Consider the following 25,193-nt stretch of genomic DNA (forward strand, 5'->3'; position numbering starts at 1 on the left):
AAAGATACACCCAGATTGTTAACATCAGTTATCGGGGAATAAGTTTCGTAATAGAGATTACATTTTCTTAATTCATTTTAGAATGGTTTTGCCCGTTACAATGAGTATGAGTACAATGAGTGTTACTTTTGTAATTTTTACCAAATTAATTTAAAATTAGTTTTAATAAAAGGTATACATCCAACGATACATAGTAATGTACCTCAATGACAGATGAACATCTTTATATTGATTACCGCCAAACATCAAATCCGTATCGGTGAAGCAAACTGCACACACCTGCGCAAAATACAATGAAGTCAGTCACTTGGGAAAGTAATGTGGCTTATCCACTGATGTCTCATAATTACTATTTTGTTAGTAATTAACTGGAAAAACACCCATGTGTTACTAAAATAAATAAACGCATGTTACTTCTTGCAATATTCTGGGGAGAAATTTAATGCCAAGTTAGGTCACGGAAAGAAAGACAGGAGTTAAGAAATACAGCGACAATTCTTCCTGGTCAGGTGGGTCTAGTAATTCCTAAAGGAGTGTGTTTGTGAAGGGGTGGCTATCAATCAACGTGTACGATCTGCGTGTCCCAATTCTAGCTATCTTCCTGCCCCTGCCCCTCCTCAAATGCTCTTCTGCCATCAAGGCACGGCCAACACCGAGCCAGATACCTGAATCAGGCTGGCCTCCTCCCTTTCACTTTCTTGTCTCCCTGCATCTGATGCCTCAATCCTGTTTTACGTCGGGAAAGCTTCTGCCCCTGCCTTCCCTCTGTTCCTTTCCCGTTTGGTCAGGATTAGCCAATAACATCAGAAGTCCAGACTCCCCGGCCTGGTCTTCCCTGCCTTTCGTACCGGCTCCTTCCGGGCTTCCCTCCACCTGCTCCGCTGTCACTCTCCACTCAATGCGGCAAAAGTTCCGCTCACCAACGAAGACCCTGACAGCCTAGGCACTGGGCAACCGCAGGCGGAAGTGCTAGGAGCCCGAGGGGCGGGGCCTGGCCAAGCTGGCCAATGCCTGCGCTGAGCCCAGGGCCGGAGGTCACATGCTCAGTAGGCGGGAATTTTCCCAGGCAGAGACGGCTCGGTGGCGATATTCCCTTCAGTAGCAACCCTGAGAGGGTGAAGAGAGGAGAGAGGGAAGGTGTTCTTGAGCAGAGGAGAAGAAAAGGTCAGGACGGGGTTAGGGTATGGCGGCTCCACAATTTCTGGAAAATATCTTTGTGAGGCACGGTTGATGTGGCTCTGTGAGGACAAGACCCCAGAGCCAGGGCCCACGTAACCTAATGTGGCGGGAATAGAGGTGAAGGGCACAGAAAAGCCAGTGGTATATCAACCCACTAACAAGAAGTTGTACAGATTTAAAAAATACGAGAAAATGTGTGAACCTTGCCTCCTCTGGGATATTACATGGCTAAAGTGTGGTTTTTAGGTCCAGGAGTGAGGAAAGGAAGAAATCTCCATATGCCTTAGCCCTGTGGGAGGAGACAGAAAGCCAGCCCTACAATTCATATTCACTCGTATATGTCTTAAATAATTTTGGAAATAATCTTCCATTATATATACCTACACTTGAAATATGTAAAACTTTTATCTCAATAATACTTCAGTAAAACTCGGTGGAAAAAAAAATCTTCGGCCTTCCTTCTCTGGTCTTTTGCCTAAGAGCCCAGCCTAGTTATTGATATGCATTTCCATTTCGGCCCCAGTCAGGAGGTAGCACAAGAGAAAGAAAATCTTTAGAAACAGGTAAGGAAAAATATTTCAGGAATTGCAATTCCTGATTGATTGTTTTACTATTTTATTTTATTTTAAAGATTTTATTTATTTATTTGACAGAGAGATCACAAGCAGGCAGAGAGGCAGGCAGAGAGGGGCTGAGCAGAAAGCCTGATGTGGGGCTCCATCCCAGGACCCTGAGATCATGACCTGAGCCGAAGGCAGAGGCTTAAACCACTGAGCCACCCAGGTGCCCCAAGTGTTTGACTATTTTAAAAATAACTTCTTTTTAGCCATGATGTTGCTTGTTTTCTCCCTTTGAATTTAGAAAGAAGGCCAATTGATCTCTCTTCCTGTCCATCCACTATTTTAAGATGGATTCAAATACCTGTAATGCAATGAAGTAAAGTTGACAGGTGAGAGGAATTCTATGAGTATATATGATATATAGTATCTTATTTAAATACTGTAGGTTCAGCATGAATTTAGATGATTAATTTCAATACAGCAGTAATTATTGTTTAAGATAGTTGATGAGAGTGATGAATCTGAAGCTAGTAGAAATACAGGCTTCACAAGAAAGGAAAATTTAAGATGAACGCTGAGAGTGACTGAATGGATTAACTAAGTAACTTGGTTGTTTTAAACTTTTTGAAATGACTTCTAGAATGAAGCACATCAGATAATGTTTTTTTGAAAGCACAATATCAAGAAATGGAAATTCTAAATTAATATTTGCCTCAAAGATCAGTGAACACTGTATGGAAAAGGTATGGAAGTACAGTGATTGGAAAATATTTCCAGAGAAGCAATCACCAGTAAGAAAATGTTATGTTGACATTGTTTAATTAAGAGTGGAAGAGGGCACCCACGCTATGTACTCCCCACATCTGTTGATAAAACATCTGTTGATACCACAGAACCTAATAATACTAAAAATATTTCAGGTATATTAAAAATAATTCAGATAGCTTATTGGGTTTGTTTTAATTGGAAAGCTTATTGTAATATCCACAATGTCTTCTGATTCATTAATCAGATAAAGTAATTATATTCCATAACCAGTTTGCTCTTAGTTTTTTATACAGTAATTGAGTAGTTAAGAATGTTCTCTCGATGATGACTGAAAATAGGAATAGATCCATAGCTAATTAATGTAGATGAACTCTTAAGGTCTTCTGGTACTTTACCTTCACCCTAGATAAAGAAACAGGTAAACTTCAAACAAATTTAAAATAATAATGAAACTAAGGCAAAGCCATTCAGATTAAAATGTTTATTTCACCTACTAAAAACTTACTGATAAACTACTATATGAAGACTTCTGACTTACATCTAAATTACCCAAAACATTTTAAGTAATTGATCAAAATGCTAAGAACTACCTGATACACTGATTCTATTCTAGAGTGACTCTTATAAGCTGTAATTGCTCTGGTTCTCACATAAATGAGAACCATCTTGGATTCTCAGCATTCTAAAATTTACCTATCGCTTCATTGGATGAATTTGTTTATTTACCAATAATAATGTACCCATTGACCTAGGAATACTATGTCTTAGTGGCTTTATTCCAAATGGGCTATTAGGGAATTCTAACTTCAGCCTTTAAATTTAAAAAAAATTTTTTTTTTTTTTTAAGTAAACTCTATTCCCAGCAGGAGCTTGAACTCATGACCCCAAGAACAAGAGTCACATGTTCTTCCAACTGAGCCAGTCAGGCACCCCCCCTGGGCTTTTTATTTTTTAAAAGACTGCAGTTTCCCAGATTCTTCTCCCCTGCTTAAGCACAGTTTTACTTGTGGTTATTCTATTTCAAGACCACTTAAGAAATACGGTTTTCCTGAGAAAACCACTGTACAATTCTTTCAAATTCCTGCCTCTTTTGCAACAAAATGATCACAGAATATATACTTTAATCCACCAGCCAGAAGTTGTGTGGATTAAATAATATATGAAAATTAGATGAATGATTTTATATCAACATACATTATTTTGATATTAGATTTAAATCATAGTAATAACTATTATTTTTATAGTTAGCTTTTTTCTAATCACTCAGTGCCTTCTTAAAAATGAATGAACCAAATTTTGTGATTAAGAATGGTTTCCTTCTCCTTGTTTTGCTATTTTACTAACATTTAATTTTGATTTTTGTATTTCCAGATACTGAAATTTGTACCACTTTCAAAGAAAGAAGACATGTTTTCAACATTCAAATATTGTGCAATAGACTATTTATATGAGGTAGCGTGTTACTGAATCACTAACTACTAAGAATTATGATATGAAAAGTACTATCTGCATTCACTACATGATTATGATAATTTTGCAGTAGTCCTTAGATTAATCCTTAATCTAATTACTTTGGGATTTATTTAAAATTTCTTCCCACTTCCAGTATACCTTAAAAATGCCACTTTTGGAAGGAAATTATTGGCAGTGTATTGTGAATTGAAGCTGTCAGCAGAAAAAAAATGGAAACTTGGCATATTTAGGCTGCTTGTGTATCAATATTCTTGAGTGATTGTCCTTGAAAAGAGTCGGGGAGGGAGAAGCAGTCCCGGTTATCTTTATGCGGAAATAACAGTAATAGCATGTATTGACCACTTGCTATGGGCCAGATACTTTGCTCTTTTGATGGATTATATCTTTTGATCATTTGCTCTCTTGATGGGTTATGCCATTTGATCATCATGACTACTCCAAGAACTAGATTTTACAATTTTACAGGTTCGGAAACTGATGTCTAGAGATCTTAAACAGCTTATAAAAGGCTGAGGTTTAAGTCTAGTACATTGTTAAGAAACTAATTGGAGTAGTCGTCATACAATAAATCATTGTTCTTATAATCTTAATTGAGAAGGTAAATTTTTATTTTCTTTATAACCTTGACCTTTTTACCAGGAAAAAAAGTTATTCCAATGTAACTAAAACTGTTACATTTTATAGGAAATAAGAAAGACATTTAGACATCTTCAGGTTTTATTATTTCTTCATAACTGTGGGAAGTAAACATGTTATTATAACATTTACATGGTAGGGAATCAGAAGTCATTGTTAACCAGATATATTTATGAATATATTGGCCACTTCAAAATTAATCTGTATTCAGACATCCTTAAACTTTTATCCTTGCCTGTAGTATCTTAGTTTCTCACTGGTGGATCACATCCCATGATATAGTACAAATATGATACTGACTGATGGCATTTCTCGCAAAAGTTGTAGAATTCTGTAAAGTTCATGGAAACAGTATTGAGGAGCCACTCAACAGGTAAAGCTATAGTCAAATGAAGACCTTGAAACATTAGATTAGTTACAGAGAAGAGGAAGAGAATGATTTGCATATTAAAGGAGTCAGAGATGCTTTGGGAATATTTTGGTTAAATATTTTTTTAAAATATCTTCTTTATAATCAAAGGTTAGGCAATGACTAATATCCATATCATTACATAATACAGTTTATGGGAGAATTTTGACAAAAAACCAGTTATGGTTACGAGCTAATTAAAACCAAAATTTTATTAGCTACAAAATTTAATTTCTGTAGCTTTGTTTCATTTTTTTTTAGACAAAGTATTAATCAAGCTTTTTTTCTGTTTTGCAATGAACTTTTGGTCCTCATCTTATATAAATTACTTTAACTCTTCTTTCTTTGTACCATTTATTCTTGGATAATTAAGACCTTTTATTTAATATGATTAACACCTTCAGCAAACAAAGAACTCTTGGGAAGTAATGCAAGAAACTATCATTTGTCCAAATACACAGAATAATGAATTTTGTGGGAAGTTGAGAGTTACTGAGGAAAAGCTTCATAGCAGAGATATTGCTTAAGATGGGCCTTGAAAGATAAATAGGATTTTTTTTTAAAGATTTTATTTATTTATTTGACAGACAGAGATCACAAGTAGGCAGAGAGGCCGGCAGAGAGAGAGGGAGGAAGCAGGCTCCCTGCTGAGCAGAACGATGTGAGCCTCGATCCCAGACCCTGGAACCATGACCTGAGCAGATGGCAGAGGCTTTAACCCACTGAGCCACCCACGTTCCCCGATATATAGGATTTTTTTTGATAAATAGGATTTTGATAATCTGAGAAGAATAGTGGGACATTTTTCAGAGGCACACCAAAGATGATGAGGTTAAAGAAATAGTTTTATTTGTTGATTTTTTTTCAAGTCAAAAATTTATTTGCTGGTTGTTGCTAGTGCAACATAGAAACAAAATTAAGACAGCCATATTATACTGTTAAGTGAAAAAAACACATTGCTAAATTGCATACTGTATAAATGATGGGATCTCGTGTCAAACATAAACACACACACACACATATTTAGCCTAGCCTAAAAAAGGAAGTCTCTGGAAAATATGCCAAACTCTTACTTAAATTACTAGAGACCTTGACTTTCTCAGTTATGTGTTCTGTGTTATTTTATGTTTTATAATGAGTAGGTATTACCTTTAAATAAAAATGATATGAATTTAAAAGAATAATGAATTTTATTATTTTGAATACTGTTAATTGCATCTGATAAATATTTTTAAAGATTTTATAATCTTACTTTCTTACATAGAATATAGTTAGAAAGAAGTTTTGCAGAGATGCTTTATTGCTTCAAGTCCCTTCATGTTTATATCAAGATGGAAATTATTATGCAGGAGTTATTGATAATAAGTTTAGGAGGCCATGGATGAGAGGTATGTTTTACTTTTGTTTCTCAAAAATCTATTTAAAAAGTGATGTGAGAGTTTAGCATAGTAAATTAAGAAAATGTGCTTTTTTAAATTAGTAAAACTGCATTGCATTTATTCATATCAGAACTCCAAGAGGTGCCTGGGGGTAGTTCAGTCAGTTTAAGCTTCTGCCTTTGGCTCATCTCTGGTCATGATCCCAGAGTCCCAGGACTGAGCCCTGCATTGGGCTCCTTGCTCAGCAGGGAGTCTGCTTTTCTCCCTCTGAGCTTCCCCTTCTTGTGTGTGCGCTTGCGCTCTCTCTCTCTCTCTCAAATAAATAAATAAAATCTTAAAAACAAAAAAGAACTCCAAGAATGTTAAAAATTAATATTTTTATGACAGAATTTAGGTGACAAAGTAGGGAATTGGGAAGCTTATACTAGATATGAATAGAACAAATAAAAGATATGTAGATGATGAAGTCTTAAAATATTCTAGCACTGTAAACATTTGTTGTATTGTAATAAGATCTTGCTCAACTGTTGGAGGGCTACTTTAAAATGTTATGATATACTGCATATAAAATTATGTTTAAATGTATATGTACAAAATATCTTTTTTTTTAAGATTTTATTTATTTATTTGACAGACAGAGATCACAAGTAGGCAGAGAGGCAGGCAGAGAGAGAGAGGGAAGCAGGCTTCCTGCGGAGCAGAGAGCCCGATGCGGGGCTCGATCCCAGGACCCTGAGATCATGACCCGAGCCGAAGGCAGCAGCCCAAACCACTGAGCCACCCAGGCGCCCTATGTACAAAATATCTTTTGCTCTTATCATGTTGTGTTTTTAAGAAAGAGATAGCTTCAAAGAGAAAGAAAGATAGGAAGAAAGAGGTAGCTTCCATAGAGGAGTCAAGTCAGTTAACATTTCTTTAGCATGTATTATGTACCAGGTACTGTTATAGGTGCTAAGGATGATACTAATAAGACAGAAGTAGTTCCTTACCTCCGTGGGTTTTCAGACTGGTAAAAAGACTGCTGCAAAAAAACCATTAAATGTATAAGCTAATGTCTGGTATTAATAAATGTGTAGAGAAGACACAATAGGGTAATGTGATAAAAGATTTAGTAGGGAGCACTATTTCCTAAGATGCTTAGGGAAGGAGCTGGACATATGAGTTGGCATGATCTGAATGATGAGAAGGCAACAACAATAAGATAGTGGAGGAGAAAGCTTTCAAGAAAATGCAGAGTTTCTGACTCTGGAATAAACTTGATGAGTTTTAGGACCAAATAATTAGGCCACCATGACAGGTTAATGAAAGGGGGATATTTAAAAAGTAGGCAACTTATGAAAGATATAAGGCATTATAGGCCATAATATGGAGTTTATTTGCTTGTTTATATTATGGCTAATGTGGCAAATCATTGGACAGTTTTTAAAAGAGGTGTGACAATCTGATATATGCTTTAGAAAAATCATTCTAGTTGGCTGGAGTATGGAAGGGATAGGGATTGGGAAGAGTAGAGATAAAATCAATCAGAAAGCTATCATATTGGTTCAGAATCTAGACTGCTAAGTGAATGTATACTCTACATAAATGATGATAGTGACTTGGACTAGGCTTATATTAATGGATGTGTGAGGAGTGATTGAATTGAGATTATATGAGAGGTCCAGCCAACAGTGTGAGGGTTAAAGAAAAAGCAGAACAATAAAAAATTTCTTCTAGGTTTTTGACCTGAGTAACTGGGTGGATGGCAGTGCCCTTTCCTAAGATAAGGAAAGGCTCACGGGAAAGCCAGTTGGTGCTCTGCTTTGGCCAGGTTAAAATGCCTATTTAGGCATCTCAATGAAGACATCAAGGAGGTCATTTATTATATAAATCTTGAGCACTGCTGGAGTTTCAAATTGAAGTAATCATATATGGATTGCACATAAACTTACGGAAGTGGATGCAGTCACTGAGAGCATGAATATATATAAAGCAGAGATCCTAGGACAAAATCCTAAAATACTCCAGCAGTGAAAAGGCAGAACCAGATAAGAACACAAGTGAGAAGCTCAGTCCCTTAAGCATCTGCAGTCAGCTCAGGTCATGATTTCAGGGTCCTGGGATTGAGCCCTACACTCAGCAAGAAGTCTACTTGAGATTCTTTCCTTCTCCCTCTGCCCTTTTCCCTCTCCACATGATCATTTTTTTCCTCTCTCTAAAATAAAATAAATAAGTAAATCTTAAAAAAAAAAGAAGAAGAATGAAAAAGCCGGTTTGGTTAGGAAGATGTACTATTATCATCTGTCAATATTGGATGCCCATTTGAAATTTATGGTCGTAATCAGAATGAGTTCATTCAGCATGACTGGATGATCTTTTTCCAATAATTTTCAGCTGTTCTAGTGTATGTACATAAGGTAGAGAGTAGAGGTTTTCCTAAGTTAGTACAAGGGAAAGAGAGGCAAAGAAATTAAGGATCTTTATAAGATAGTGGTTATGGGACTGGCTATGGAAACTGAACTGTGTAAGAAAGGTAGTAAGGATAGTAAGGACATGAGGGAGGAGGAATATTCATTTTACAATGAATATTATAAAAATGGAATGAATCTTAATCAGGTTGGAAGTAAGTTAAAGAATAGCTTTTATTGGGGCTCCTGGGTGGCTCAATGGGTTAAGCCGCTGCCTTTGGCTCAGGTCATGATCTCGGGGTCCTGGGATCGAGTCCCGCATCGGGCTCTCTGCTCAGCGGAGAGCCTGCTTCCCTCTCTCTCTCTGCCTGCCTCTCCATCTACTTGTGATTTCTCTCTGTCAAATAAATAAATAAAATCTTTAAAAAAAAATAGCTTTTATTAATCTGCTTATCTAAAAGTACAGAAGGAAAAATAAATAAATGTACAGAAGGAAAAATGAGTTTATCATTTTTCCTATTTCTTTTTCTCTTTTTAAAAACAATAATAACACTAGTAGCCAAAATTTTTTTTTAAGATTTTATTTGTTTATTTTCCAGATTGAGAGAGAGAGAGGGAACAAGCAGGGAGAATGGCAGGCAGAGGGAAAAGCAGCTCCCTGCTGAGCAAGGAGCCCAATGTGGGATTCGATTCCAGGACCCTGGGATCATGACCAGAGCTGAGGGCAGACGCTTAATGGACTGAGCCACCCAGGCATCCCCATTAATAGCCAAAATTTGTTTACAATATGTAAGGCACTGTCTAAACAATTTATATGTCTGATCACATTTTATCTTCACAACACTAGGAAAAGGCCATTATTATTATTCCTAATTTGTAGATAAGGAATACAGGTACAAAGGGGTTAAGAGGTTTACACAAGCTCATACCCTTAATAAGTAGCAATACAAGTATTAAAATCTAGTCAGGGCGATTCCAGAACCTGTACTTGTTACCACTAAACGTTTGTATTTTTTTCAATGACACACAGATTCGGATGTTAGGTGATTTGTTCAGGATAACAAAACTAGTTAAGATGTAACATTGGTAGTAGAATACAGGTGCTTTGACTCTTAACTTCACTCAGTTGCTTTTTCTGAGATTAGTATTTGACATGATCTCCCTCTTAAGGAACCAAGGGTCTAATTTGAGAGACAAGTTATAGATACCTAAAATTTTAAAATATGGCTGTGTTTGGTCATGTACCAGAATGAGTGCTACTGACAACTTTGGCCCTTCAAGGAGAATATATCAGAACAAGCTGAAATAGAATAAATAATAAATAATATATAATAAATATTATATATGTGTGTTATATATAATATATAATAAATAATAAAAAATAATAAAACTTTATGAGGAGTAATATGAGCTGTTGAACAGGACTATCTAGGATGGTAGTGCTGTATTGGCAAAAGAGAGGATGTAAAAATGAGGGTAGTATGTTCAGGTGATGTTATTCTGACTATAGTTGAGCGGTTTTGGGGGGGTGAATTGTAATAATGAGGAAGATTATTTAAATATTTAGAATCTGGTAAAATTTGAGGAAAAATTACATTTGTGAACAAATAAAGATAACATCATAATGTAAAAGGTTCATGTTTGGCTTCTTTGTATTAAGTGAAAAAGAAAATTCCATAAGTTAATGTTCACCATTCTCCTTTTTAGTTTCAGCTGTTTCGGTGTGGGGAATGACAGATGATATTTCAGTCTTGGATCAATGGAAAGCAAGTCTTTTTGTGGAGGATTTTCTAGAGAAGTATGTATCCTTAACCTCAATTTCCCCTTTATGTCTAGGACAGAAACAGTAAGTTCTCTAGACACCGGCAGAGAGAATATCCTTTCTTTTGTATCCATACCAATTTTATTCTTTTATCTGAAGAAAAAGCCCTAATCGGAGTCACAAAAGAGAGGTTAATACAGGTGATTTATACCCTTTTTATTTTGGCTTCAGTTATCACATATTAACCGTTCTCTATGCATTTGTGCTATAAAATGCACACAGAAAGAAAGCAAATATATTACTATACTTTTAATCAATAAGTAAACTTCTTATAGAATGAGTCTATAGGACATTTTGTATTAAAATTGGTCTTTTTTATTGTAGTATAAATGCAGATTTAAGGCTATTTTCTAACATTGTCAAAACATTATTTATTATTAGTTCAGTCATTCATCAAATATTTATTATATACAATCCTGTGTGCTGGATATAGAATACGCAACTGAATAAGATACAGTCTCTACTCAAAGAACACAAGAAATTAGGGAATAGAGATTTATAAATAAATAATTACAATACAATATAGAAAATATAATGACAGAGATAGGAAGACAGAGCATACATAATACAAGGAAGGACATCTAACCCAACATTGTTAATATAGACAAAAATTAGAGATTTCAGTGCAAAGGTAAATAATTTACTCTGTTGCTTCACTTTGTATAAAGGGTGCTGATCAGACCCAGGAAGGATTTAGTTTTTCACATTTTCAGGGTTTAGTAATTTAAGTTTTCCTTAATTATTGGAAATTGCTGGAAAGAAACAAATAACCAATTTAAATGTGTCCAGACTCCAAATTCAAAGAAACCCAATATACCATCTCCATCATCTAAGAATTTAAAATTCAAGTTAGGAAGATAATATATAGACATCAAAAAAACCAACCATGTAAAAATTAAATCATAATACAAGATGACCATCAGAAATTCTATCACAAGGCATAAGGCCGATACAAAGTGCCTATTGCATGACTAAACTGAGCAATGAAGAAGCAGGAGGGTGTAGTGAAAAGAGCTCTGCTCCATGAGTTTAAAAAAAAATGTGGATTTCAAGTCTTGATTTGAAAAGTCAAGTACTACCTACTTGACAAGTCATCTTCTCTCTCTGACCCTCACTCTCTATCAGTATAATGACACTGGATCAGTGCTTCTCAAACTTTAATGTGCATATGAATCACCTGATGATCTTACTAAAAATGGAGATCTCGATTCAGTTGGTCTGTGTTGGGGCCTGTCATTCTGCACTTTTTTTTTTTTTTTTTTTTTTAAGTAGAGTCCATGCCCAGCATGCTAGAAACCAACACAGGGCTTGAACTCATAATCCTAAGATCAAGACCTGAGCTGAGATCAAGAGTTGGATGCCTAACTGACTGAGCCAACCAGGCATCCCAGTTCTGCCCTTCTAATGTGCTCTTAGGTATGATGGTACTGCTGGCCCAAGAACCTACTTAAAGTAACAAGAAACAAGATGATCTCTAAGATCTCTTCACTTCATGATTTAGATGGTAAGGCTGTGCATTTATAAGCAGGAGAGATCAGCTTTACAAAGAAGTAGGAATTGAGCTTGAGCTGGACATTAAAAGAGAAACTATCGTGAGAGAAGGGTTTTCGGGCAAAGGAAACAGCAAGTCTGGAGGCATAGAGCAAGAATACACAATAAATCCGCACTGAAAGCAGTTATCTAGCTACTTTGACTCAACCAAGATTCATGTATGGGAGAAATGGGAGGCGCTGAAAGAATGGATGCCCTATCTTATCTCACCTTCCTTACATTTTGCGGTACCAACATGGAGTCCATGGCAAAGAAGGTGGACCTGTGGCATCACCTAGAATCACATTTACATTTCTCAGCCTCTCTGTAACTACACATGGCCATGTGACTAATTTCTTTCCAATAGAATATTAAGCAAAAGAGGCTTATGCAATTTGGGGGGAATGTCCTTAAAAGGAAGCAGCATGGGGGCACCGGGTGGCTCAGTGGGTTAAAGCCTTTGCCTTCAGCTCGGGTCACGATCCCAAGGTCCTGGAATCATGCCCCACATCAGTCTCTCTGCTCAGCGGGGAGCCTGCTTCCTCCTCTCTGCCTACTTGTGATCTTTCTCTCTGTCAAATAAATAAATAAAATATGTAAAAAAAAAAAAAAAGGAAGAAGCATGTTTTTCTCCTTCACTTTTCTCCTTCCCAGTGCTGGAATAGATATGTAATGACTGATTCCAGCAACCAACTTCGGCTGTATTGGCAAGAACTAAACGTAGGAGTGAAAGAGTAGAACAAAAGGAGCATTAGTCTCTAACACATTGCAAACTGTTTTACTAGCCATGAACTTCTAAACTCCACTTTTTATGTGTGTAAGCCATTAATTTCAATTTTGTCTCATACAGTAAGATTTAATTTTTTTAAAGATTTTATTTATTTATTTGATGGACAGAGATCACAAGTAGGCAGAGAGGCAGGCAGAGAGGAGGAAGCAGACTCCCTGCGGAGCAGAGAGCCCGATGCTGGGCTCAATCCCAGGACCCTGAGATCATGACCTGAGACAAAGGCAGAGGCTTTAGCCCACTGAGCCATCCAGGTGCCCCAGTAAGATTTAATTTTTAACAGACTTTATTATTAGGGAAGTTTTGGTTCACAGAAGAATTGAGCAGAAAGTATAGATACTTCCCATCTTAAATTTAATTTTAAATAATTCTGCTACTGCAGTTTTGTTACCTATGGATTTGAGAAATAAACATTCTGATCATTTAGCACTACCTAGAGTTTCTTTAAATCTTGCTTTTCCTCTTTTTCTCCTCTCTCTTTGTTCCTTGTTTCTATTTTTGTTACTTCTTAATATTGATTCTAAGGCCTCAATTATTTTACTAACTTGTGGTGTACTGTATTTTAACATATTTGGGCATTTTCCACTGTGTATTCCTAAGAAATCTTATGTTCTGTGAAATTACACGCTAAAAATAACAGGACATACAAGAAAATTGGCTTCTGTCATCAAAGCTGCAACTTGCAACAGAGCACTAACAAAAATAATAACTATTTTAATTTTTACAAAACTACCAGAAAAAAGCATAGTTTAAAAGACATATTAAGCTCCTAATAAATACATACATATTACAGTAAATATAGCACTTTTTTTTTTAGCCCAAGAGACAGAATAAAGAAGGGGTTGAGGGCACCTGGGTGGCTCAGTGGGTTAAGCCGCTGCCTTCGGCTCAGGTCATGATCTCAGGGTCCTGGGATCGAGTCCCGCATCGGGCTCTCTGCTCAGCAGGAAGCCTGCTTCTCTCTCTCTCTCTCTCTCTCTCTCTCTCTGCCTGCCTCTCCATCTATTTGTGATCTCTCTCTGTCAAATAAATAAATAAAATCTTTAAAAAAAAAAAAAAAAGAAGGGGTTGAGGCTATCAAACCACGGTGACAAGGGCAAAATGCAAAAACATTAGGAAGAACCATGCAATAAACTTCTAGCTTCCAGGAGAGAGCAATGGCCAAGTAAAGTAAGAGGAAGAATGTATAACTATATCCCCTAGTCCTCTGTGGCTTTCTGTATTCACATGAATGCAATTGAACACAGGGCAATGCACATAATATTTACTTCCTGTATACCTCATAATTATTATGTGAGGTGGGTGTTACTATCTAAATATTAGATATGAGAAACTGTGACTCAGATTAAATAACTTGCCCACAGTCAATAGTTGGAACTATTCAAATGTTCAAACCCTAGTCTATTCAACTTCAAACCCTATACTCTTTGGTTTGGTTAGGTTTATATTAAAGCTTTATTGAAATATGATTCATATCTGTATAATTCACCTGTTTAAAATTCAGTGGTTTTTCCAATTCAGTGGTTTTTAGTATATTCACAGAGTTGTGCAGTTATCACCACAGTCAATTTTGGTGCGTTTTCATTTCAAAAAGAAATCTGAAACTTATTAGGATTCATTCCCCATCTTTCCCCCTCCTCTGGATAGGTGACTACTGGTCTACTTTCTGCCTCTCTAGACTTGCCTATTCTGGACATTTCATAAAAATGGAATCAAAGTAAAACCATACACCAATTCCAACATAGGGAGAGGGTGTAGTCTCCCCAAACCAACAAGCAGTACTCTGATACCAGCTGGGTATCCTACAATTCAACTCAATTTTACCCAGAGATAATGTCAGATACCACCTGTCGAGGGCTCAGTGGTACAAGCCTGCCTCCCCTCCCCAGCCACTTCAGACTCCACTTGCAAGTCCAGGTTATAACCTGTTCTTTTGACCCATAGGGATAAATTGGAGGTTCCAGCAACTTCATCCTTGGATTTGATCAGTTTGCTAGATAGACTCACAGAATTCATGAATGGCTTATTGTATGTCATTGTAATTTTGATTTGCATTTCCCTCATGGCTAATGATATTTAGCATCTTTTTATGTAATTATTGGCCTTTAGTTTATCTTCTTCAAGAAAATGTTTATTTAAATTCTTCGCCCATTTTTCAGTTGTTTTTTGTGTCTTTTTAAAATTGAATTTTAAGAGTTTTGCTACACAGTCTAGATACAAGTCCCTTATCAGACATGATTTACAAATATTTTCTTCTGTGGATTATCTTTCCACTTTCTTAATAGTATCCTTTGAAGCACAGTTTTTAAAAATTTTTGATGAAGTCCAATTTATCTATTTATTCTTTTGTCACTTGGGCTTTTGGCATCATATCTGAGAAAGCTTTGCCTAATCCAAAGTCATGAGGATTTACTCCTCTATATTCTTCTAATAGTTTTCCTGGAACTTTTTTTTTAAGACACAAATCAGATCATGAACTATCTCTGTTCGAACCTACTGACAGTATCCCATTGCACATAGAACAAAACTCAAAGTTCTTACCAGGTGCTGTAATACCCAACATGATCTGGTCCCTTCCTACCTATCTAACCTTACTCTTTTCCAATAACCCTAACATTTGTGCTTTTCTGAGACTATACCAACCCTGTTCCACCACTTCTGGCCTTTGTATGGGTCACTTCCTACCATTATTCAGATAGCTGTGGAATTATCAGCTCCTCATCTGGCTGCTCTCCAAAATAGACCTCCTACCAACTCTCTGGCTGTTACTTGGTGTCTTAATATTTTATTTTATTCATAACAGTTTTTTGCCACCTGACATTATGCTATTTGTTTGTCTATCATTCTGTTAACAGGTAAGCTTCATGGGGGTAAGAACTTTGTTTTGCTCTATCACTCCATTCTCAGTGCCTAAAATGGTATTAGCACGCGGTGGACACTCAGTAAATATTTCATTTAAGTTAAAGAATTAGTGAATTGGAGTGGATGAACTTACCCAAATAGAATGATATGGAAAGAAAGCAAACACAATCCAGATTGGAATCCTGAGAAATATCTGTACTACAGGTTAGGTGAAAAGGTGACACCAGTGAACAAAGAATAGATAATACTGGACTCAGAAGTAGGAAGAGATCCAAGAATTACTTTTCTTCATAGAAACTTTATATCTAGAGGAAGAGAATTGACTGGTTTTGTTTTGTTTTGTTTTTTTCCAAAACTCTAATACCAAGGAATATTACAAAGTACTGACCCTATTAGTAACATTTAAAACAAAAAAAGATAATTGTGGTATAAATACTAAGTTTAGAAGTCTATAAAGATTCCCATAGGGGGCGCCTGGGTGGCTCAGTGGGTTAAGCCGCTGCCTTCGGCTCAGGTCATGATCTCAGGGTCCTGGGATCGGGTCCCGCATCGGGCTCTCTGCTCAGTGGGGAGCCTGCTTCCTCCTCTCTCTCTGCCTGCCTCTCTGCCTACTTGTGATCTCTCTCTGTCAAATAAATAAATAAAATCTTTAAAAAAAAAAAAAAAAAAAAGATTCCCATAGGAATCAATGGTCTCATGAGTAATATGGACCAGGGTAAGTTGAAATATCTTTTCTTGTGTCTTGTATTTTTTAAAGAGTCAGGGAGAAACTTTAGAGACTTTTTTCTATATATGATTTGAAGATATGGCATATTCATTTTTCTCCAATTACATAGGGAATGATACTGACTTTGGTTCTCTCAGTCTGGGTAGGGAATTATTGAGACTAAAATATTTTAGGATATCAGGGGGAAAGGGGTATATTTGAATGTATAGTTAAATTGCCAATAATATATTTATCAGAAAAATTCATTAAAAAGTTCTCTTATAAAAAGTCCAAATCTCCCAATATTGCAGACAGTGGCAGATATACCTGAATGAATCAGGAAATAGGCAAGGTATGGCAAGGTGGCAAGTTCAAGGGAGCCCCCCCCCCAAAAAAAGTGCCCCTAAACAGCAAGAAGTTGTTAACACTCTAAGCTTGTAGGAACAAGGGGACTGAGCAGTAATCAGACCAGTAAGAACTACAACTAGCTTAGGAGAGGGCCTGTCTGACAAGAGATGTAACTCTTGGTAGAATGCAGCCACTTCTAAACTGTGGCCCAGGAGAGAAGCATTTGGGAACAATAATATCCTAACTTGTCTCTCTTCCCAACTTTGATCTCCTGACAATACGTCCTATTGGCCAAACCCAACCAGAAGCCAGAGAGCAAGGGAGCTTAGTTCAGTCATGGAGATGCGCCTCCCAGGATGAAAAACAGAATATAAAAGGTTGGATAATGATGTGGGAAAACAAACATTGAACATCCAATACAAGGGCAACTTGGCAGTGCATGGCAAAGTCTAAAAATCTGACATTTAATTTGATCATTTCCATTTTTAGGAAACATATTTTGGAAAACAGGCAAGTGCACAAAGATGTTACTTGCATTATAATAGCAGATGATTACAACAAATTTAAATTGCCAACAATAAGAAACTCTTTCAGTAAATTATGGCCTACCAATGCAGTGGGATCCTGTTTATCAAAAATGAAGTAAATGTACATTGACTGACATATAAATGTGCTCATGTTTTATTGTTTACCAGAAAAGGCAGGTTTCATAATACTATGTATATGAATCTACTTTTGTTTAAAAATATCCAAAAGTAATTGTGAAAATACATAATTTTTTAATTCATCTCTTGATTGTTGGGGCTATGGGTAACTTCTCTGTATCTGTTGGAATTTTGTAATTTTTCTACAAAGAACATACACTATTTATAAAGATGTTTTAAAATAGGACATACATAAAATCAGTAATTTTATGTCATAGAAAAACAATTACAGGAGTGGTGACTCAGATTGACTGTATGTTTGAGGAAGTTGTTCCAAGTTCAAACCCAAACTCCCAAACTGATATAGAGGAAGCCAGTTTATATACCCGTAAGGATTACACCGAAGTCTTTACACTTGTCAGCGGTTTAGGAAAATGTCCAGCACTTCAAACACAGAATGAAGGTAAACATTTATTATTTCTATTGTTATAAAACATTTCTTAATAACATGCAGATTTTCATTTTTGTGTTTTTCTGTTTTATTCTATTTTTAATTTTCTATTTTATTAAAGGTATCCACCTGCAAAATTGTAATTCTAAACTTTGCCACATTAGGGAAATACTTTCTCTTTCAAATTAGTCCCTTTTTTTTTTTTTTTTTTTTTTTTTTTTTTTTTTTTTTTAAAGATTTTATTTATTTATTTGACAGAGAGAAATTACAAGTACACTGAGAGGCAGGCAGAGAGAGAGAGAGAAGGAAGCAGGCTCCCTGCTGAGCAGAGAGCCCGATGCGGGACTCGATCCCAGGACCCTGAGATCATGACCTGAGCCGAAGGCAGCGGCTTAACCCACTGAGCCACCCAGGCGCCCTAAATTAGTCCCTTTTTGTGAATTTGGTTGTTTGGGGGGGTTTATGTGTGTTGGGCATCAAAATAGTGTCAGGGATTTGATCATAGTATGCCCACACCATGTTACCATAATCAGACCTGATGACAGAGCAATTTGGTATAACATTAAAGCAGCAGATTACTAAATGATGCTGTATTTTATTTTCAAAATATGCTCAAGATTTTGAATCTGATCTGATTGATATGAAACCATAATTCAAAGTAGAGATGGAGTCATTGTAGTATTAGATCAGGAAATTCACCTCATTTTTACAAATTTACCATAATTAATAATTAAAGTACATTTTATCCAAGCTGTATTCCAAATTTTCATCCCTACTAGAGGGTGCTGAATCCTTCCAATTGTATAAAAACTTGCTGAGAACTAACTTTCTGGTATGTACAATAACCTGTTCCCTTTTAAAATAAAGTTTAAGATATACTATAGCTTGAGCTACAATAATCTAATAGATGTAGAATATATAATAATTTGGTTCTTAAACGTCTATTTTTATGTAAATACATAAATTGTGTTTAAATTTTTAGTGTTGGCAGATAGGTGTGTGATGATGCAGAATTAGATCCCTCTCAGTTTAAAATGAGAATAAGATTGCGTTAAAGAATAAACTTGAACAGTACCTGGAGGGCTCAGTTGGTTAAGCATCTGACTCGATTTCAGATCAGGTTATGATCTTAGGGTTGAGATGGAGCCCCAGGTGTGGCTCTGCATTCAGTGTGGAGTCTGCTTCTCTCCCTCTTCCTCCCCCTCTGCCCCTCTCCCTGCTCACTCATGCACACACTCTCTTTCTCTCTAAAAATAAAATCTTTAAGAAAAAATAAAGACTAAACTTGAGAACATGTTATATTAGGAATAATCTGAATTTGATCATAGTCCAAATGAAGATTTGATCATAGTCCAAATTCACTCTTAAAGATTTGGAAGATTTGATTGTAGTCCAAATCTACTTTTAAAATGTGGTACAAGGGGCGCCTGGGTGGCTCAGTGGGTTAAAGCCTCTGCCTTCAGCTCAGGTCATAATCTCAGGGTCCTGGGATCGAGTCCCGCATCGGGCTCTCTGCTCGGCAGGGAGCCTGCTTCCTCCTCTCTCTGCCTTCCTCTCTGCCTACTTCTGATCTGTCTCTGTCAAAGAAATAAATAAAATCTTAAAAATAAATAAATAAATAAAATAAAATAAAATGTGGTACAATTTGAAGTCAGTAGCTAAAAATTTTATAGTTTTCAATTTTCTTCCTTAATTTTTTAAACTTATTCTTCTAATTTCTTATAAAAATGTTTGTGGGGATCAACTAATATATTTGTACATGTAATGAGATAGTTTATAAAAAATAAAAGATATCCAAACATAGCTATTATTAATGTGGAAAACTGCAAGCTGTTATTGGTAAACTTTATAATATCATCAACCAGGGTCAGAAGCTTCCTTAACTATTATCCATCGAATGAAAATATACTTGGGTTTCTGAAATACATATAAATTGTCCGTATCCTGTATTGCCTGAGGGGTCCTCTGTCATTAGACATCATTCTATAAATTTAGATTTGCAATTTCATTTATTTTCTTTGCAGCTATATTGATTGCTGCCAGATTTATAGATACTTTGGCCTCAGTGTCTAAATCCAAAGGAATGCATTACGTTTTGAAATTCAATTGATACTGTAAATTTTCTGTCTTAAAAGAAATTTAGTCAATTGCTAAATTATAACTTAATTTAAAAACCTATATTTCTTTAAGACATAAAAACAGTGAGTAATTTTCTTTTATTGTGGGGCATCTGGGTGGCTCAGTTGGTTGAGTGTCTGCCTTTAGCTCAGGTTATGATCTTGTAGTCCTGGGATTGAACCCCATATCAGGCTCCCTGCTCAGTGGGGACTCTGCTTCTTCTCCCTCTGCTTCTCCCCCAGGGCTTATGCTCTCTCTTTTGCTCACTGTCTCTCAAATAAATTAATCAAATGTTTTATTGTTTATTGGTTTGTTGATATGTGCTAATATTTCTACAACATTCACATATTTATTAATAAATGTAATTATTTTATGAATATCCATTCAGATGTCCAACAAATATATAAGCAAATGCAAATGTAGCTTTTTTATTTTTATTTAATTTAATTTTTATTATTTTTTAAATATTTATTTATTTCAGAGAGAGAGAGGAGAGGGGCAGAGAGAGTCTTAAGCAAACTCTGCGCTGAGCACAGAACCCATCACAAGGCTCAATCCCACCACCCTGAGATCATGAAATGAGTTGGATGCTTAACTGACTGCACCACCCAGGCATCCATTTATTTTTAATTTAGAAAAAAATTGTACATGCAGACAGTTTCAAGTATCAAATAGTTACTCAAAATTTATAATAAAAAGTAGCAGTCCTCTGACTTCAACTAGCCATATTTTTTCCTTTTTTAAAATGTATTTAAGGTGTGCAATGTGGTGGCTTAACACATGTATATATTGTAAAAGATTTCCATCATTGAGTTAACACATCCATCACTTCACATCACTTACCTTCTTTTTTTCTTTTTCTTTTTGGTAAGAACACTTAAGTTCTATTTTCTTAGCAAATTTCAGTTATGTAGTATCAACTGTAATTACCATTTTATACATCAGATCCTCATACTTTACTTACCTTATAACTGGAGGTTGTACTGTTTTACCAGACTCTCCCTATTCCCCACAGCCCAGCCTCAGTCCCTGGCAACCACCATTCCACTCTCTGTTTACATTAGTTCCATTTTTTTTTTTTTTTTAAAGATTCCATGTAGGGGCGCCTGGGTGGCTCAGTGGGTTAAGCCTCTGCCTTTGGCTCAGGTCATGATCCCAGGGTCCTGGGATCAAGTCCTGCATTGGGCTGTCTGCTTAGCAGGGAGCCTGCTTCCACCTTTCTCTCTGCCTGCCTCTCTGCCCACTTGTGATCTATGCCTGTCAAATAAGTAAATAAATAATAAAAATAAAAAATAAAAAATAAATAAAGATTCCACATACAAGTAATACCATGCAGTATTTGTTGTTCTCTGCCTGGTTTATTTCACTTAGCAAAATGTCCTCCATGTTCACCCATATTGCAAATGGCAAAATTTCCTTCTTTTTCAAGGTTGAACAATATTTTCTTGTGTCTGTGTGTATAAAACCTATTTTCCTTAAAACACTTTTTTTTTTTATCCATTCATCTGTGGAGAGACACTTACATGGTTTCCACACCTTGGCTGTTGTGAGTACTCTGCAATGGGAGAACAGATACCTCTTTAAGACAGTGATTTTGTTGACCATCTGTTTCTTCCTTCACAACATTTATATCTTGTGTGTGTGTGTGTGTTATTGTGCTTACTAGGACCTACAGTACATTGTTTAATAGAAGCAGCGATGTTGTCATCCTCGTCTTGTTCTTGACACTAAAGGAAATACTTTAAAATTTCATCATTAAAGATGATGTAAATATCATTTCAGGTGGTGAATCATTTACAATGTTTATGTCAGTTTCAGTGGTTAAATGTTGGGAAGAATTTATTGGGTTGAGGAAGCTCTTTCTGTTCCGAGTTCACTGAGAGTTTTTGATCATGAATGAGAACTGAATTTTATTAATGTTTTCTACATCCATTGATATCTACATCCTAAATATGTAGAATGTCCCTTTATTAAAAACTTTCAAGCCTATAATCTAAACATAAGTCATTTTGCTATTGGGATCATATTGTATCTGCATTATATTATTTTTAAATGTTAACATTATCTTGGGAACATCTCACCATATACTTGTCTTCAAAAGGATGGCTTTTAGTGACTGCAGTTTTAAATCTTATGTATGTATCATTCATTCCCAATTTGAGAACACTAATGTTGTTTTTAATTTCAAGTATGGACATAAATATATGCTTCCATTTCCACTTCTTTCCATAGAGTAAATTCATGGAAATGGAATTATTTGATATAAGTGTTTCTTTTAGCTATACGTCCACAAGCATGATATGAGAATATCCTGTTCATACCAGCCTTATTGTCATTGGATATATTACTACTGATATTGTATTAATACATTTTAACCAATGTGATGGACAAAAGTTGTTTTTACTTAGACTTTAAAAATTATTCATGTTTGGGATGCTTGGGTCGCTCAGTTGGTTGAGCATCTAACTCTTGATTTTGGCATGGCTCATGATCTCAAGGTCATGGGACCAAGCCCTGAATGAGGCTCCATGCTGGGTAAGGGAGTCTGTAAGAGATTCTCTCCCTCTCCCTCTCTGCCCTCCCCACCTCCTTGCACTTGTGTGCCTTGCACACATGCTCTGTCTCTAAGTAATAAAACTTATAAAAAATCCTTCATGTTTACTGGCTATTTGCATATTTTTATGTGTGAAGTGATTCTTTTATGTATTTTTCTATTCTTATATTTTATCTGTGTATGTCAAAGAGATATTTCATACATCTTTAAAACTAACCAGTCCCATCAGTGTTTCCCTTTAAGGTTTCTTTCATTGCTTTTATACTTAGAAAATTCTTCCTTAAATTAGATGAATATTTATTCATATTTTCTTTAAGGTTTTCCTTAAGATTTTGGTATATGTTTAAAAGTAAGGGTTGGGGCGCCTGGGTGGCTCAGTGGTTTGGGCTGCTGCCTTCGGCTCGGGTCATGATCTCAGGGTCCTGGGATCGAGCCCCACATCGGGCTCCCTGCTCCGCAGGAAGCCTGCTTCCCTCTCTCTCTCTCTCTCTCTGCCTGCCTCTCTGCCTACTTGTGATCTCTGTCAAATAAATAAATCTTTAAAAAAAAAAAAAGTAAGGGTTAAAAGTATTTTTTTCCAAATGTTTTGGCAGTCATCTCAGTATCACTTATGGAATAGTCTTTCTTCTCTCTACTGATTGGAAAAGCCACTTAGAAAATATGCTAAATCCTTGCCCACATTAGAGTGTGTCTGGATTTTCTATTTTGTTCTATTGATTTTTCTATTATTGTATCATATAGTTCTATTTAATATGTAATTATAACATGTATTAATAGTCTCTTCTTTTTTGTTATTTTTTCCTAGACTCACATTTTTATTCTTCTAGATTTACTTTCAGTAAATCAGTTTTTCAAGTTCCAAAACAGATCTCTTGAGAAATTGAAATGTCATTGTGTTTTTTCACTTTTTTTTTTAACCATAGTCTTACTAGCCAGGAAAATGGTTTATCTTGCCTTTTATTCAACTTTTTAAGTGGTTCTCATTAAAATTTTGTGGTTTCCTGCATATACTCTCTGTACATTTTATTATGTTGATTCCTTGATGTTTGTATACTTGTTACCATTATGAATGAATTTTCCATTAATTTGGGGGGGTTTATGTATGCCTGAAAATCAGATATTTTACAGTTCTTTCTTATCAGACACGTAGTGAACTCCTTTTTTGGTTTTCATTTAGTTAGCTTGGGTTTCCTAGGTAGAACAATCTTCTGCCAAGTAGACCTCTATTTTCTGTTTCTTTTCATAGTTAACTAGCTAAAATTTTCCTTCTTTGTGACAATTTAACACTTCTTTACAATAAAGGAGAACCGTCTCCTCATATTTGTGTTGGTAATAGAAGAGCTGTAATAAAGTAAGAACACCAGGAAAAGTATAACCTTAAGAATATAAGGAAGTAGCACCTCCTAAAACAACTTTTGTGTATTGACTAAAAACATTGGTTGTGGTGTGATGCTGCCCTCAAGCGGCTCTGTCAAATACGGGTGGTTGGAAAACAAGATCTCATAACTGATAGATGTTTCTTTTCTTGGACTTACAGAAATACTAGGATGAGCCTGTACGAATGGAAGATGGAGAGAGGGATATAAGTAAATGCTGTTTGGGTTTTTACTATTAATATGACTTCATTAATACTTTCAGAATGGATGTACAAATGAACCATCTTTAATTATCTCACCTAAGCCCTGTTTAGATATGGAATTGATTTGCTTGCTCTCTTTGGTATATAAAAGAACTATGCCAGATTTGTCATGGGAAGCTCTTAGCTACAAAATTATCAGGAACTTAGCAGGTTCAGATAAGTAATCTCTCAAGAGGCTTGTTAATGGAACAACTTCTCTTTTGGCATTTCAAGGTGGCACTAGGCAAAGGGGTGTTTCGTGGTTGCTTGTTTAACACCACATATTTATTAAACATATGCATACCAATGGTTGGTCATGGGAGACATCATTCCAGGCTATTCCTCTCTCATGTTATTCTAAATTTACCTAACTGAAAGGTCACTACCCAGAACAAGAAATTGTTGCTCTCTCTTCAATGTAGCTTTTGCTTTGGGGAATCTGGCTTTCTGAACATTTCTTCATCTGAACTTCTATTTTCCTTTTCTTCTTTCCACTCGGGAGCTTATTAAAGAATGGGAGCAGGTTTTATAATCCCTTCCTTGGCTCAGAAACTGTTAAAGTACTGACACAGTTGGCTAAGATTTTAAAGTAACCTGAATATAGTAGGTTGGGGATAGGAGAAATTTATTCCAGCAATTAACTGTTAGCAGTAGTGTTTTCTAATACATAAAATGTATCACACTTCTCAAGTAGATATTTTGCCATGTAACCTTCATTGTAATAAATTTTACAGTGAAAGTTTTATTTCTATTTTACAATAGAAAGGTTTTTTTGTCATTGCAATGATAGAGTCCAAATGGATCTCATTTATAGGTTTTGTAGACCATCTCTTCCCCTACATCTCAGAGCCTCTAGGGACGAATTAGAGACTTTAAGAGGTAAAATGATGCAGAGAAACGACTAGGTTCCACAAAAGTCAAATGCTTTTATTTCTTTATGACTTTGCTTAGGCTACCCCTGA

At 35.9% G+C, this 25,193-nt stretch overlaps 1 protein-coding gene across 1 annotated transcript in view; it reads left to right on the top strand.

Annotated features, from left to right (window-relative positions):
- The first annotated feature begins 3,914 nt into the window (after window positions 1-3,914).
- The window catches only part of SHOC1 (shortage in chiasmata 1), a 73,625-nt gene continuing 52,346 nt past the window's right edge, over window positions 3,915-25,193 (top strand). Inside the window, exons 1-4 of the mRNA XM_059141220.1 lie at window positions 3,915-3,959; window positions 6,290-6,413; window positions 10,499-10,589; window positions 17,769-17,953. Of these exons, the coding sequence (XP_058997203.1) occupies window positions 3,915-3,959; window positions 6,290-6,413; window positions 10,499-10,589; window positions 17,769-17,953 (445 nt within the window). The remainder of the gene's footprint in view (window positions 3,960-6,289; window positions 6,414-10,498; window positions 10,590-17,768; window positions 17,954-25,193) is intronic.

Source organism: Mustela lutreola, chromosome 12, assembly GCF_030435805.1.
Source record: "Mustela lutreola isolate mMusLut2 chromosome 12, mMusLut2.pri, whole genome shotgun sequence".
In the NCBI taxonomy this organism is placed as follows: domain Eukaryota; kingdom Metazoa; phylum Chordata; class Mammalia; order Carnivora; family Mustelidae; genus Mustela; species Mustela lutreola.